The following is a 14,744-nucleotide window of genomic DNA, read 5'->3' as shown; positions in this document are numbered from 1 at the left end:
ACTGCTCTAGTTGTCTCATGTTTGAAGGTTGTTTTTTTTCCAGATGGCATGTTTCAGCTCTTTCCAAAGATGCTCAATAGGATTTAGGTCAGGGCTCATAGAAGGCCACTTAAGAATAATCCAATGTTTTCCTCTTAGCCATTCTTGGGTGTTTTTACCTGTGTTTTGGACCATGCTTTCTGACACTAGGCAGCGCATTTTAATCTAGAATCCTTTGATAGGCTTGAGATTTCATCGTACAGTGCACAGATTCTAGACACCTTGTGCCAGATGCAGCAAAGCAGCCCCAGAACATAACAGAGCCTCCTCCATGTTTCACAGTAGGGACAGTGTTCTTTTCTTGAGATGCTTCATTTTTCCGTCAGTGAACATAGAGCTGATGTGCCTTGCCAAAAAGTTCAATTTTTGTCTCATCTGTCCATAGGACATTCTCCCAGAAGCTTTGTGGCTTGTCAACATGTAGTTTGTCAAATTTTTCTCATACAACAACGGATGGTGCGATCTGTCACTGATGTTCCTTGAGCTTGAAGTTCCCCTTTAATCAGTTTAGAAGTTTTTCTGGGCTCTTTTGTTACCATTCGTATTATCCAACTCTTTGATTTGTCATCAATTTTCTTCCTGCGGCCAGGTCCAGGGAGGTTGGTTACAGTTCCATGAATCTTAAATTTCTGAATAATATGTGCAACTGTAGTTACAGGAACATCAAGCTGCTTGGAGATGGCCTTATAACTTTTACCTTTTAACATCTTAATATATACTTACCTTGTAATGTCTTCATATCCTGTTCCATCCAGATGTGTCTGCATCCCAGAATTCCAATTGGCGGAAGTTCACCGACCTTCATATTGGGACACCCAAGTGATGGGTGTCTCAATATGGAAACTGCTAGTGGTACCAGCCTCTTGCGTGGTACCACCAACGGACCACCGTCGCACTACACACACACATACTGTATAGTCCGTACACACCACACACAAACACACTGTACGCCGTATGCACCACACACACACTGTACGCAGTATGCACCACACACACACACACACACATTATACGCCGTATGCAGCCTCTTGCGTGGTACCACCAGCGGAACACCGTCTCGAACACGCCGCTGTCTGGATCAGTTGAATGATTTACAGACCGCCGCCATCTCTGAACAGGAGGAGTGCATGCGCAGTTTTAATGTGACTGCTGCTATCTGTCTTCACAAAGATGGCAGTGACCTACTTTGCTTTCAATTTAATCCTAAGGATAAACAGTCGCACTGAGAGATCCTTTAAGGTGCAAACAATTTAGAATTTTATTTTCAAAACACCCAAATTAAATGATTCACTGCAGTTTAGACAATAAGGTATCCCAATGGTCTAAGGTAACGTTTCGACCCACTGGGTCTTTATCAAACCTTACTCAGTAGAAAGGCAAGGAGAGGAAATATTTCATGAGAGGTGCTGGAGTCCCATTAGGGGCTACTTGTATGCTGCATCTGGAGACCGGTGGTGTGACACCACCGCAGTCTCCAGATGCAGCATACAAGTAGCAGATGAGGGGAGAACATAGCACAAGAAAGAGAGAGACAGCAGACAAGGGTGATTGCACATGGGGTAGACAGGTCAAAGAATAGAGCACAGACGGGAGAAGTCAGCACATGGGGAAAGAGAATGGATAGGTGGGTGAGCACATGGGGGGAGAGATTCTCAATGCTGCAAAGCTTGCCCCCATCTTGACATTACCGCCCTCCAGATGCGATAGCATCGGGCCTCCATCTAGTGTTTGTCTATAATTTTCTTTCTAATCTCCTGAGACATCTCTTTCCTTTGCTTCCTCTGGTCCATGTTGAGTGTGTTACACACAATGTCACCAAACAGCACAGTGAGTATCTGTAGCCCTATATACAGGCCCACGCACTGATTCCAAGATTGATGACACCTGTGATGCTAGTTAGTGGACATACCTTGACCGAATTCTACAATGCATTTGGCCACTCATCACTGCTACAATAATATCATCATCATCTGTACTATCTAACTCGAGCTGTTCTCCTCTTCCCACAAGCATGCACTGAATGTCTCCAGCTTCCCCTAGACCCTGAATGTCTATCTGATCTCCATTTTTTTTCCTCTGGTATGCACTGAATGTCTCAAGCTTCCCCTAGACCATGATTGTCTATCTGATCTCTTTTTTTCCTCTGGTATGCACTGAATGTCTCCAGCTACCCCTAGACCCTGAATGTCTATCTGATCTCCATTTTTATGCACTGCTCACCCTTAACTTTTGTTCCATAATGTACTTCAGTTCTCTGGTGTCTTCCATGCATACCTCTGAGTGGTCAGTGTAATCCCTCCTCCCTCTTTTATGATCTTTGTTTTACTCTGAACATGTGTTCTGGCCACACATGCTCTCACAGCTGAACCCACTTTCCAACTCATATATTCACATGCAGGCGTCTGCTCCAGACATAGTCTGCTCCATTCATCTTTTAACTTCCATCTTTTAAATTACATCTTTTTAATTACTTTGAATTAGACTGAATTGGACTGGAATTGACTGGAAGGTAATGGACTAGCAAACGTCTACAATATTTCGGTTTCTTTTCTCTTTCACTCCCATACTACTTTCCTTCTTACAATCTCCTGCAATCCCTCCACCTAGTAAAGAACAAGTCATTTCTCCATCCATCCTCCCCAGCCATCTCACCTCCTCAGAACTGTTCCTCCACATACAATCTTTCTCCAGACACACACGGCCACATCATGTCCTATCCTGCTCCCACCTTCTAATGCTCTGTCTGCTACTCATCTCTGGTGATGTATCCCCAAATCCCGGCCCTCCTCAACACATCCCCACACATTTCTAACCCCCTGCCACGATCCTCTGCACGTTTTCCCAACCATGATAACCAAATACCCATTCATCCAGCCCCCACTCCCCTGGTCCCTCTACCTGGAGCACTATGGAACGCATGCTCTGCAACAAACTGCCATTCATCCATGACCTCTTCATCACCAACACACTCTCCTTCCTTGGCATCACTGAAACCTGGCTCACCCCCGCTGACTCAACCTCTCCGGCTGCACTTTCCTATGGCAGATTCCACCTCTCTCATACCCCTCACCCCAGCAACAAATGTGGTGGAGGAGTTGGCTTGCTCCTGTCTGACAACTGCTCCTTTAATCCAATCCCTCTACCACCTTCTGCTGCTCTTCCCTCGTTTGAGGTGTACTCCGTCCGCATCTATTCCCCCTCCAACCTCCATCTGGCTGTCATCTACTGCCCCCCAGAACTAGCCTTCTCCACCTTTCTTGACCACTTCACCACCTGGCTACTTCATTTCCTCTCTGCTGACATCCTCACTATCATCATGGGTGACTTCAACATCCCCATTGACACTTCCACCTCAGCTGCCTCTAAACTTTTATCACTGACTGCCTCCTTTGGCCTCAGTGTTCCTCTGAGGCCACTCACAAAGATGGCCACACGCTGGACTTCATCTTCACCTGCCTCTGCTCCCTTACTAATCTCACTAACTCTCCTCTCCCCCTGTCTGACCACAACCTACTGATATTCTCTTCCCTCTCCTCTCCTAGCGTGCAACCCCCGCTCCACAAACTCACTCACCCTCGCAGAAATCTCAAAACCTCAACTTACAATCACTCTGAGTCCCTTCTCCCTCTTACAGACAGCCTCCTTTCATGACACAGAGGCTGCTGCCACTTTTTATAACAGCACAATAACAGCAACACTCGGTTCAGCCACCCCCTTTCATGCATAGCAAAACCCGTACACTCAACAGGCAGCCCTGGCTAACCAGCCTGACCAAAGAACTGAGATGGGCCTCCAGGATGGCTGTGCGGAGATAGAAGCGATCCCGCTCTGCCGACCACTTCACTGCATACAAGCAGTCCCTCGCCAGCTTCAAGTCCACGCTCACTGCCGCAAAACAAACTTCTCATCTCATCCTCCCTGTCTCACAACCCTAAACAGCTTTTCAACACTTTCAATTCTCTACTCCTTCCCCCCACACCTCCCTCCCCTCTTATTTCTGCTGAAGACTTTGCCTCTTTCTTTAAGCAGAAGATCGATACAATCAGAGAAAGCTTCAGCCCACAGGGCCCAATGCCCCTCTTAGCTGCTCAACCCTGTTCCCACAAAACCAGCTTGACACATGACAGAAGATCAGCTCTCCACCCTCCTGTCAAGATCACACCTCACTACTTGCACACTTGATCCACTACCGTCCCACCTCATCCTTATCCTTGCCACGGTCTTCATCCCAACCCTAACGCACCTCTTCAACCACTCACTCACAACAGGTGTCTTCCCCTCATCCTTCAAGCATGCCAAGATCACACCCATCCTCAAAAAGCCCTCCCTCTACCCATGCTCTGTGTCTAGCTATCGCCCGATATCTCTTCTCCCTTATGCCTCCAAATTACTGGAACAACACATCCATCTTGAACTGTCCTCCCACCTCTCCTGCTCCCTCTTTGACCAGTTACAATCTGGCTTCCGACCCCATCACTCAACTGAAACTGCCCTAACTAAAGTCACCAATGACCTAGTAACTGCCAAAAGTAAGCGACACTACTCTGTCCTCCTTCTCCTAGACCTCTCTTCTGCCTTTGATATTGTGGACCACTCCCTTCTGCTATAGATGCTCTCATCTCTTGGCATCACAGACTTGACCCTTTCCTGGATCTCGTCAGATATGACAGCCCGAACATTGTGTCTCCCTCCCCCACACCACCTCCTTACTTTGCCCCTTGTCTGTCATTGTTCCTCCAGGCTCTGTTTTAGGACCCCTACTCTTCTCCATCTACACCTTCGGCCTGGGACAGCTCAAAGAATCCCACGGTATGCAGTACCATCTCTACGCTGATGACACGCAGATCTACCTATCCAGACCTGACCTCACCTCCTTACTTACCAAAATCCCACACTGTCTGCTATCTTGGCCTTTTCTGCTCTCTTTCTAAAACTGAACATGGACAAAACAGAATTCATCATCTTTCCCCCATCTCACTCTACCCCTCCACCAGACCTTTCCATCAATGTTAACGGCTGCTCACTTTCTCCAGTCCCACACGCCCGGTGCCTGGGGGTGATCTTCGACTCTGCCCTCTTTCATGCCACATATCCAAGCCCTTGCCTCTTGCCATCTGAAACTCAAAAATATTTCCTGGATCCGCGCATTCCTTGACTGCGACACCACAAAAACACTAGTGCATGCCCTTATCATCTCCCACCTTGACTACTGCAACCTACTCTCTGGCGTCCCCTCTGTCACCACTCCAATCCATCCTATACTCTGCTGCCTGACTAATCTACCTGTCTCCCCGCTATTCCCCAGCCTCTCCCCTATGCCAAGCCCTTCACTGGCTTCCAGTCGCCCAGAGACTGCAGTTCAAAACCCTTACAATGACATACAAAGCCATCCACAACCTGTCTCCTCCATACATCTGCGACATGGTCTCCCAGTACTTACCTACACGCAACCTCCGATCCTCTCAAGATCTCCTATTTCCCTCTCATCTCTTCTTACCATAACCGCATCCAAGACTTCTCCCGTGCTTCCCCCATACTCTGGAACTCTCTACCCCAACACATCAGATATTGCCTGCCATAGAAACCTTCAAAAAGAACCTAAAGACTCACCTCTTCCGACAAGCCTACAGCTTGCAGTGATCCTCAACCTACTGAACCACAGCACAACCAGCTATATCCTCTCCTAGTGTATCCTCACCCATCCCCTGCAGACCCCCTTTTCACATGTAAATAAAAGAATAAATGGCACTATAAAAATGTATAATAGTAATAATAATTTAACCCCTTCATGACCCAGCCTATTTTGGCCTTAATGACCTGGCCGTTTTTTGCAATTCTGACCAGTGTCCCTTTATGAGGTAATAACTCAGGAACGCTTCAACGGATCCTAGCGATTCTGAGACTGTGTTTTCATGACATATTTGGCTTCATGTTAGTGGTAAATTTAGGTCGATAATTTCTGAGTTTATTTGTGAAAAAAATGGAAATTTGGCGAAAATTTAGAAAATTTCGCAATTTTCACATTTTGAATTTTTATTCTGTTAAACCAGAGAGTTATGTGACACAAAATAGTTAATAAATAACATTTCCCACGTTTTTACTTTACATCAGCACAATTTTGGAAACAAATTTTTTTTTTGCTAGGAAGTTATAAGGGTTAAAATTTGACCAGTGATTTCTCATTTTTACAACAAAATTTACAAAGCCATTTTTTTTAGGGACCACCTCACATTTGAAGTCAGTTTGAGGGTTCTATATGGCTGAAAATACCCAAAAGTGACACCATTCTAAAAACTGCACCCCTCAAGGTGCTCAAAACCACATTCAAGAAGTTTATTAACCCTTCAGGTGTTTCACAGCAGCAGAAGCAACATGGAAGTAAAAAATGAACATTTAACTTTTTAGTCACAAAAATGATCTTTTAGCAACAATTTTTTTATTTTCCAAAGGGTAAAAGGAAAAACTGGACCACGAACGTTGTTGTCCAATTTGTCCTGAGTACGCTGATATGTCATATGTGGGGGTAAACCACTGTTTGGGCGCACGGCAGGGCTCGAAGGGAAGGAGCGCCATTTGACTTTTTGAATGAAAAATTGGCTCCAATCTTTAGTGGACCCCATGTCGCGTTTGGAGAGCCCCTGTGTGCCTAAACATTAGAGCTCCCCCAAGGAACTTATCTAGAAGCATAGTGAGCACTTTAAACCCCCAGGTGCTTCACAAATTGATCCGTAAAAATGAAAAAGTACTTTTTTCACAAAAAAATTTCTTTTAGCCTCAATTTTTTCATTTTCACATGGGCAACAGGATAAAATGGATCCTAAAATTTGTTGGGCAATTTCTCCTGAGTACGCCGATATCTCATATGTGGGGGTAAACCACTGTTTGGGTGCACGGCAAGGCTCGGAAGGGAAGGCGCGCCATTTGACTTTTTGAATGGAAAATTAGCTCCAATCGTTAGCGGACACCATGTCGCGTTTGGAGAGCCCCTGTGCGCCTAAACATTGGAGCTCCCCTACAAGTGACCCCATTTTGGAAACTAGATCCCCCAAGGAACTTATTTAGATGCATAGTGAGCACTTTCCTCAAAAATGATTTTTAGCCTGGAATTTTTTATTTTGCCAAGGGTAATAGGAGAAATTGGACCCCAAATGTTGTTGTCCAGTTTGTCCTGAGTACGATGATACCCCATATGTGGGGGTAAACCACTGTTTGGGCGCATGGCAAGGCTCGGAAGGGAAGGCACACCATTTGGCTTTTTGAATGGAAAATTAACTCCAATCATTAGCGGACACCATGTCGCGTTTGGAGAGCCCCTGTGTGCCTAAACATTGGAGCTCCCCCACAAGTGACCCCATTTTGAAAACTAGACCTCCCAAGGAACTAATCTAGATGTGTGGTGAGCACTTTGAAACCCCAAGTGCTTCACAGAAGTTTATAACGCAGAGCCATGAAAATAAAAAATAATTTTTCTTTTCTCAAAAATGATTTTTTAGCCCACAATTTTTTATTTTCCCAAGGATAACAGGAGAAATTGGACCAGAATAGTTGTTGCCCAGTTTGTCCTGAGTACGCTGGAACCCCATATGTGGGGGTAAACCACTGTTTGGGCGCACGTCGGGGCTTGGAAGGGAGAGAGCACCATTTGACTTTTTGAGTGCAAGATTGGCTGGAATCAATGGTGGCGCCATGTTGCGTTTGGAGACCCCTGATGTGCCTAAACAGTGGAAACCCCTCAATTCTAACTTCAACACTAACCCCGACACACCCCTAACCCTAATCCCAACTGTAGCCATAACCCTAATCACAACCCTAACCCCAACACACCCCTAACCAGAACCCTAACCCCAACACACCTGTAACCCTAATCCCAACCCTAATCCCAACCCTAATCCTAACTCTAATCCCAACACTAACCCTAATCCCAACCCTAACCACAACTGTAACCCCAACACACCCCTAACCCTATCCGTAACCCTAACCGCAAGCCTATTCTTAACCCTATTTCCAACCCTAGCCCTAATTCCAGCCCTAACTCTAATTCCAACCCTAACCCTAAGGCTATGTGCCCACGTTGCGGATTCGTGTGAGATTTTTCCGCACAATTTTTGAAAATCCGCAGGTAAAAGGCACTGCGTTTTACCTGCGGATTTACAGCGGATTTCCAGTGTTTTTTTGTGCGGATTTCACCTGCGGATTCCTATTGAGGAACAGGTGTAAATCGCTGCGGAATCCGCACAAAATTGACATGCTGTGGAAAATACAACGCAGCGTTTCCACACGGTATTTTCCGCACCATGGGCACAGCGGATTTGGTTTTCCATAGGTGTACATGGTACTGTAAACCTGATGCAAAACTGCTACGAATTCGCAGCAGCCAATCCGCTGCGGATCCGCGGCCAAATTCGCACTGTGTGCACGTGCCCTAACCCTACCCCTAACCCTACCCCTAGCCTTAACCCTAGTTATAACCCTAACCCTAGTGGAAAAAGAAATTTTTTTTTTATTTTTTTTTATTATTGTCCCTACTTATGGGGGTGATAAAGGGGGGGGGGTCATTTACTATTTTTTTTATTTTGATCACTGTGATAGGTTATATCTCAGTGATCAAAATATACCTGGAACGAATCTGCCGGCCGGCAGATTCGGCGGGCGCACTGCGCATGCGCCCGCCATTTTGGAAGATGGCGGCGCCCATGGAGAAGACGGACGGACACCGGGAGGCCCGGTAAGTATGAGGGGGGGGGATCTGAGCATGGGAGGTGGTTTGGAGGACGGGGGGGGTGGCATCGGAGCACGGGGGAGCGGGCAGGAGGACGGGGGAGCAGACAGGAGACGGAGGGGAGCGGAGCACCGGACGGAGGACCGGGGAGGAGATCGGTGGTGGTGGGGGGGTACATAAGTGTTTCCAGCCATGGCCGATGATATTGCAGCATCGGCCATGGCTGGATTGTAATATTTCACCAGTTTTTTAGGTGAAATATTACATATTGCTCTGATTGACAGTTTCACTTTCAACAGCCAATCAGAGCGATCGTAGCCACGGGGGGTGAAGCCACCCCCCCTGGGCTGAAGTACCACTCCCCCTGTCCCTGCAGATCGGGTGAAATTGGAGTTAACCCTTTCACCCGATCTGCAGGGACGCGATCATTCCATGACGCCACATAGGCGTCATGGGTCGGATTGGCACAGGTTTTCATGATGCCTATGTGGCTTCATGGGTCGGGAAGGGGTTAACATGTCCTTTTTGTCACATTATTTTTAGGGGTACCATCATTTCTGTCCAGGCCTATTTTATGAGTTGTTTTTTTTTAATTCTTTGGAAGCATGGTTGAAAAGCAATGTCTGACTTTCATTTGTTCATTTTCATAAATCTTTTATTATTACTTTTGTCAGATTCAAGTTATTTCTATGACCATTGTGGGTTTTTCTGTCATTAAACGAGGGGTACCAACAATTTTGACCAGGTGTGTATGTGGTCTGGACATGGTGTGGTGGTATTTGTTCCTTGTATGTGATATTATTCTCTCACTGTGGTGGTAATATGTGGTCTGGACATGGTGTGGGGTGGAGTCTCAAGGGAGTCCTGAAAATTTTGTCAGTATGAGGCCCTGAAATTCCTAGTGGCACCCCTGCCCATGCCTACTGTGCTGCTGTTGTGACACATGATGCCGGCACCCAATGAGCGCTGGCGTCACTGTCCAGAATGGAGCATGTCAATTCTTTTAGCGTTTTTCTGTGGGTGGTGAAAAAATGCACCAAAAAAACCATGCATTATGTTTTGCTGCATTTTTTGGCAAAAATCTGATTCTATAAAATAGGACTTTTTTTCAACACTAAACTTTATCAGCATGCACAAGAGACAAATCTAGCATGCCAAAACTGCCTCAAAAAGCGCACAAAAAACTCAGCAATGAACGCAAGAAAAAACAAGGAAAACCTACTTTTTTACTGCCAAGAGATCAGGTTTTGCTGCAGTCAAAAAATGCTGAAAAAACACCAAGTGTTAACTTACCCTTAGAACTGTTTGCATGTCATGGCATCGAGGATTGGAACTTTTTAAAACTGCTTTCTAATTTTTGTCACATTTTTGTAAAAAAATTGTAAAAAAGAATTGTAAACATATATTTTTGTTCATTTAGCTAACATATTTAGTTCATAATCGGGATATAGATGTGCTGGAAAAAAAATCTAAATTTTTCCAAACTGTTCCTTTGTTACTGGGCGGATCCATTTCCTTCCTCAGTACTTTTAGACTTGCTGGCCTGTAAATGGCACACGCTCCCATCAGCATATTTCAGAACAATGAGGCATCCTAATAAAAAAAATATATATATATCTCAAACTATCCTGCTGAAAAGTTAGACAAAAAGCAACTCTATTTATAAATCCAGTTGTTGAAAATGGATAACATAGTAGTTGTAATATAGTAGTCGTACTGACAATTTGCACAGAGCATCTTTTAGGCTAGATTATGAAAAGTAGCTCTAATGAAAACATTTTTCTTTGTTTTACAGCATTATTGTATAAAGTAGTGACAGGATTGAGGACATGGCGACTTTAGGAAGCCTATGTAGCCTCCAAGTTTACCCATGCGATGTGGTTTCAGGAAAACTCCCACGGTCGTTTTCCTAAAGTGGCTTGCTGGTGGTTTTGCCATTGTTCTTATAGCAGCCCAGCCGCCAACATCTTTTCCTCTATACTGTGAATTATAGAGAGCGGGCGGCTTCCACTATGAGGAGAATGAGTATGTCTCTTCTTTTAACCCCTTCAGGGTTTGGAAAGAAGTGACATGAGACTGAAGTGTGCACTGCAATATTGTTTTGACATTACTGTGCATTATGGCCATTTTTTTGGGTGGTTTTGCGGTGCCTTTACAGGTGGATTCCAGACAGAATCCTCTTGAAAAAGACTCCATATGCACATACTCTTAAGTGTCTTTTCAAAATTTTTGTCTAAGGCTGGGGTCACACTAGACCGTAATACGGACGAGTGCTATGCGATAAAAAATCGCATAGCACTCGGCCCAATGTTAATCTATGGTGCAGCTCCCATCATCCGATATTTTCTCACCCGTATTCTGGATCCGAGTGAAATCGCAGCATGCTGCGATTGTCAGCGTGTCTCGGCCGAGAATCACCAATGCAAGTCTATGGGTGCGCAAAAAAATCGGATTACACACGGACCAGGCGTGTGCATTGCGAGAAATACGGAAGACTTCTCCAGGTGACAGGAAATTGAATCATCCATTATCAGGAAGCTTTGGCATGCTAATTTATGGCCCACGCTGGATTGCAAAGCAAGAAGCACGCCTCCACGGAGTGTACTGTGTAGCAGCATGGCCAGGCATATAAATGTTGAGATGCTGATTGCTCTGGTCCATGATAGACCAGAATTATGGGACCAACACGACGCACATTATGCGGACCGTGCACGTAAAGACGCAGCATGGAGGGCAATCTGTCGCCACATGTTCTCCGATTTTGATGAGCGACCTCAAGAGGTTCAGCAAGAAATTTGTAACTACCATCCTTTACCAAAAAATGGGCTTTTATATTGGGTTCCTGAGAAAAATAGGCATGAACACATCATATGTGGTGTGTTTATGAGTGATGTAAATGTTCAAAGCTCTTGGTTGAGGCTACAAAAACATTAACAAGACACACAAATATGGTTCAAATATAGTAGCTATAGTCCTTTCATATATTACCAAGGGAGTTTTATGTCCCCTTAGGCTCCAGGGCCTGTGTGTGATTGCAAACCCTGGACCTGTTGGAGTTATGTGCTTGGCCAGCATGGTGGCTCAGTGGATAGGAGTCCTGGGTTCAAATCCCACAAATGACAAAATCTGCAAAGAGTTTGTATGTTCTCTCCGTGTTTGCGTGGGTTTCCTCTGGGCATTCCGCTTTCCTCACACAATCCAAAGACATACTGATAGGGAATTGAGATTGGGAGCCCCATTGGTGACAGCAATGATAATGTCTGTAAAGCGCTGCAGAATATGTTATCGGTGTCTAAAAATAAAGATTATTTATTATTATTTTAGTCCCAAAACAACTTTTGATTCTTTGCAGTGAATGATGTCACTAGACGCTGGCGGAGTTGCCGGGATCAATACCGGCGTGAACGTCAAGTTTCTGGGCGGAGTGGTGATGCAGCACCCAAAAAAAGGAAATATCTTTATTTTGATCTGCTGAATTTTCTTGCACCGGTGATGGAGCTCAGACCGTAAGTGCATGCATGTCCCAAAATCTTTTACACATCATCTAACGTGAATATGTTTCTAATTTTTTCCTCTAAAATCATTTGTGAAATACAGAACAGAGTCCAATCTGACAGAAAGAGAGACTGCATCTGACTCGGAGTTGGTGATTGACCCTGTTGGTGAAGGTTCCGAAATGGCTGGACCATCAGGGCAAGCACCAAGCAGCAACCAACCACCACCACAACCAGCAGCAGCGTCTTCTGCCACACAGGAGGCCAATCCAGAGGTTGAGGAAGGAGGCCAGAGCAGCAGTCCAACCTTGGCTCTGGATACATCACCACAGCCTACTACAAGACCAAACCGTGGTCGTCGCAGAAGGGTGGCTTCTAACCCTGGCACCAGGAGGCAAGTGGATACAGGGGTGTTGGACTATTTGTCCAGGGCTGCACATGACGATGGGGAGGAAGCGTACTTCCGCAGTCTTGCCCGCTATTTACGCCCCATTCCACGCTCGCTCAGGCTGCGGACCAGAGGTTGTCTACAAATTGTTATTGATGCGGCAACACCCCCAAACAACCCCACTCATGTGTTCAACTACCTTGAATGGTGGCAAATGTCACCTACAAATGTTCTGGCGGTGCAAGACCTTCCACAGGAACAAAACCAAACAGTTGCAGCACCACCCTTGCCACGTATAGCTCCACAACAACAGCCTGCCCAAAACACCCAACAACACCAAAACAGGCCAATTAATGAATATCCAGCAAATGCCCAATCTGACCACTTGAACAGACACATGTTTGGAGGCTGGTCCCAACATGTCTGCTCGACATGGCCATATTGGGGGGTATGACCAAATGGGTCAATACAGTACACAGGACTTGATGCCCTTCTACCCTCAACATCAAGTTTTACCTCACACACAGGATAGAAACTTGAAACAACACCCTACATATATATCTGCCATACCACAGGTTGACAGTCTGGTTGGTCCACCACCTAGGCCAAGTTCAGCACATGCTGGACACCCGCCATCACCATCGCCACCCCCAACCTACCAGAACCTGTAATTTCTGTAACCAACGTTTTGGCAGGTTATTTATGCTTTTTAATGTGAAAAGTTATTTGCGCCATTGGCATGTTCTGGTTTCTGGTTTACTCTGGTTAATATGCCTACAATTACATATGATGTCAATATGTTTTTGGCAAATATATATATGCTTTGAGCAGTAAAAATGTTTTTCCAAATATGAGTGTTATGTATTCTTCGGACTAAAAAGATGATGTGGCAACTTAACAAATTTTGTTTTTTTAAAAGGAGAAACATACTACACAATTCAAACATGAACATTATGCTATTTATTAACTAACAACATAACTAAACTTTAAAGCACAACAGCATTGTCTTGCCAATCAGTCGCTCCCTCTGGTGACACAAAATAATTTGTTAACACATCACGAACTTTTAGGCCTGAGGGCTGACGATGAGAAGGAAGAACACGTGGAGTAGTCAAGACAGTATTAGCATAATCAATTTCAACAGCAGCAGATGATGGGCAATCATGGTATCTAGTAAAGTTGTGAAGAACAACACATGCTTTGATTACACCATTGACATTGCCTTCACTCAGTTGTATTGCGGACTGAAGTACCCGCCATTTTGCCGTGAGAATGCGGAATGAACACTCTACCAGACGGCGGGCACGGGAAAGGCGCAAATTAAACATTCTATGCCGGTAGTCCAGGCCTCTCCGTGGATATGGCCTCATGACGTTCCTTGATAATTGAAACGCCTCATCTGCTACCATCATGTAAGGCACCGCATCCAAATTCACCCCTGGTAGGTTACTTGGGGGTGGGACATCCAAATCATTGTTGCGCAGCCGCCGACCCATAATGGAAGAACTGAAGACTCTAGAGTCTCCAGTTCTCCCATAGGCCCCAATATCTACAATTATAAACCTGTAGTTGCTGTCGACTAGGGCCCACAGCACTACAGAGAAAAACTGTTTATAATTATAGAATTGGGTCCCTGATCCCGGCGGCTTACGCACACAAATGTGCTTTCCATCCAGAGCCCCAATACAGTGTGGAAACTGGCAGGTGTCCTGAAATCCTTGGGCAATACGTAACCAATCGGACATTTTCGGCTCAGGCATCACCTCTTGATGGAGTCTTCTCCATATTTCCGTGCATGTATCCCGCACAATTCCCGAAATTGTCGATTTACCAAGTAAAACCTCTAAATGCAGTGCCGCATATGATAGTCCAGTGGCAAGGAAGCTAAAAGAAAAAAGAGGATTTTTTCACCATACAAAATTAACACATTACAGTGTTCTCTGGGCCAAAACTACAATTAGATAAATAATATGCCATGATTCATCAAACATTAAGGACATGCGATGGCTTTGATGTTCGATACAATAAAATATTCTAAAATAAGCCTAAATTATGTCGAAGTTTCCAAACCAGTTAATTAGCTAATTTTCAAAATGGGTAAGAC

General features: G+C 45.1%; 1 protein-coding gene across 3 annotated transcripts in view; it reads left to right on the top strand.

Moving 5' to 3' along the window:
* The window catches only part of LOC143765395 (uncharacterized), a 75,672-nt gene extending 62,033 nt beyond the window's left edge, over positions 1-13,639 (top strand). For all 3 annotated transcript variants that reach the window (XM_077252008.1, XM_077252007.1, XM_077252006.1), the window contains exons 2-3: positions 12,111-12,264; positions 12,356-13,639. In XM_077252008.1, the coding sequence (XP_077108123.1) occupies positions 12,251-12,264; positions 12,356-13,094 (753 nt within the window). In that variant the 5' untranslated portion in view covers positions 12,111-12,250 and the 3' untranslated portion in view covers positions 13,095-13,639. The remainder of the gene's footprint in view (positions 1-12,110; positions 12,265-12,355) is intronic.
* Positions 13,640-14,744: the final 1,105 nt, after the last annotated feature.

This window comes from Ranitomeya variabilis, chromosome 4 (genome assembly GCF_051348905.1).
Source record: "Ranitomeya variabilis isolate aRanVar5 chromosome 4, aRanVar5.hap1, whole genome shotgun sequence".
In the NCBI taxonomy this organism is placed as follows: domain Eukaryota; kingdom Metazoa; phylum Chordata; class Amphibia; order Anura; family Dendrobatidae; genus Ranitomeya; species Ranitomeya variabilis.
Note: the sequence above shows the minus strand (reverse complement) of the source record. Positions and strands in the feature narration are given on the sequence as shown.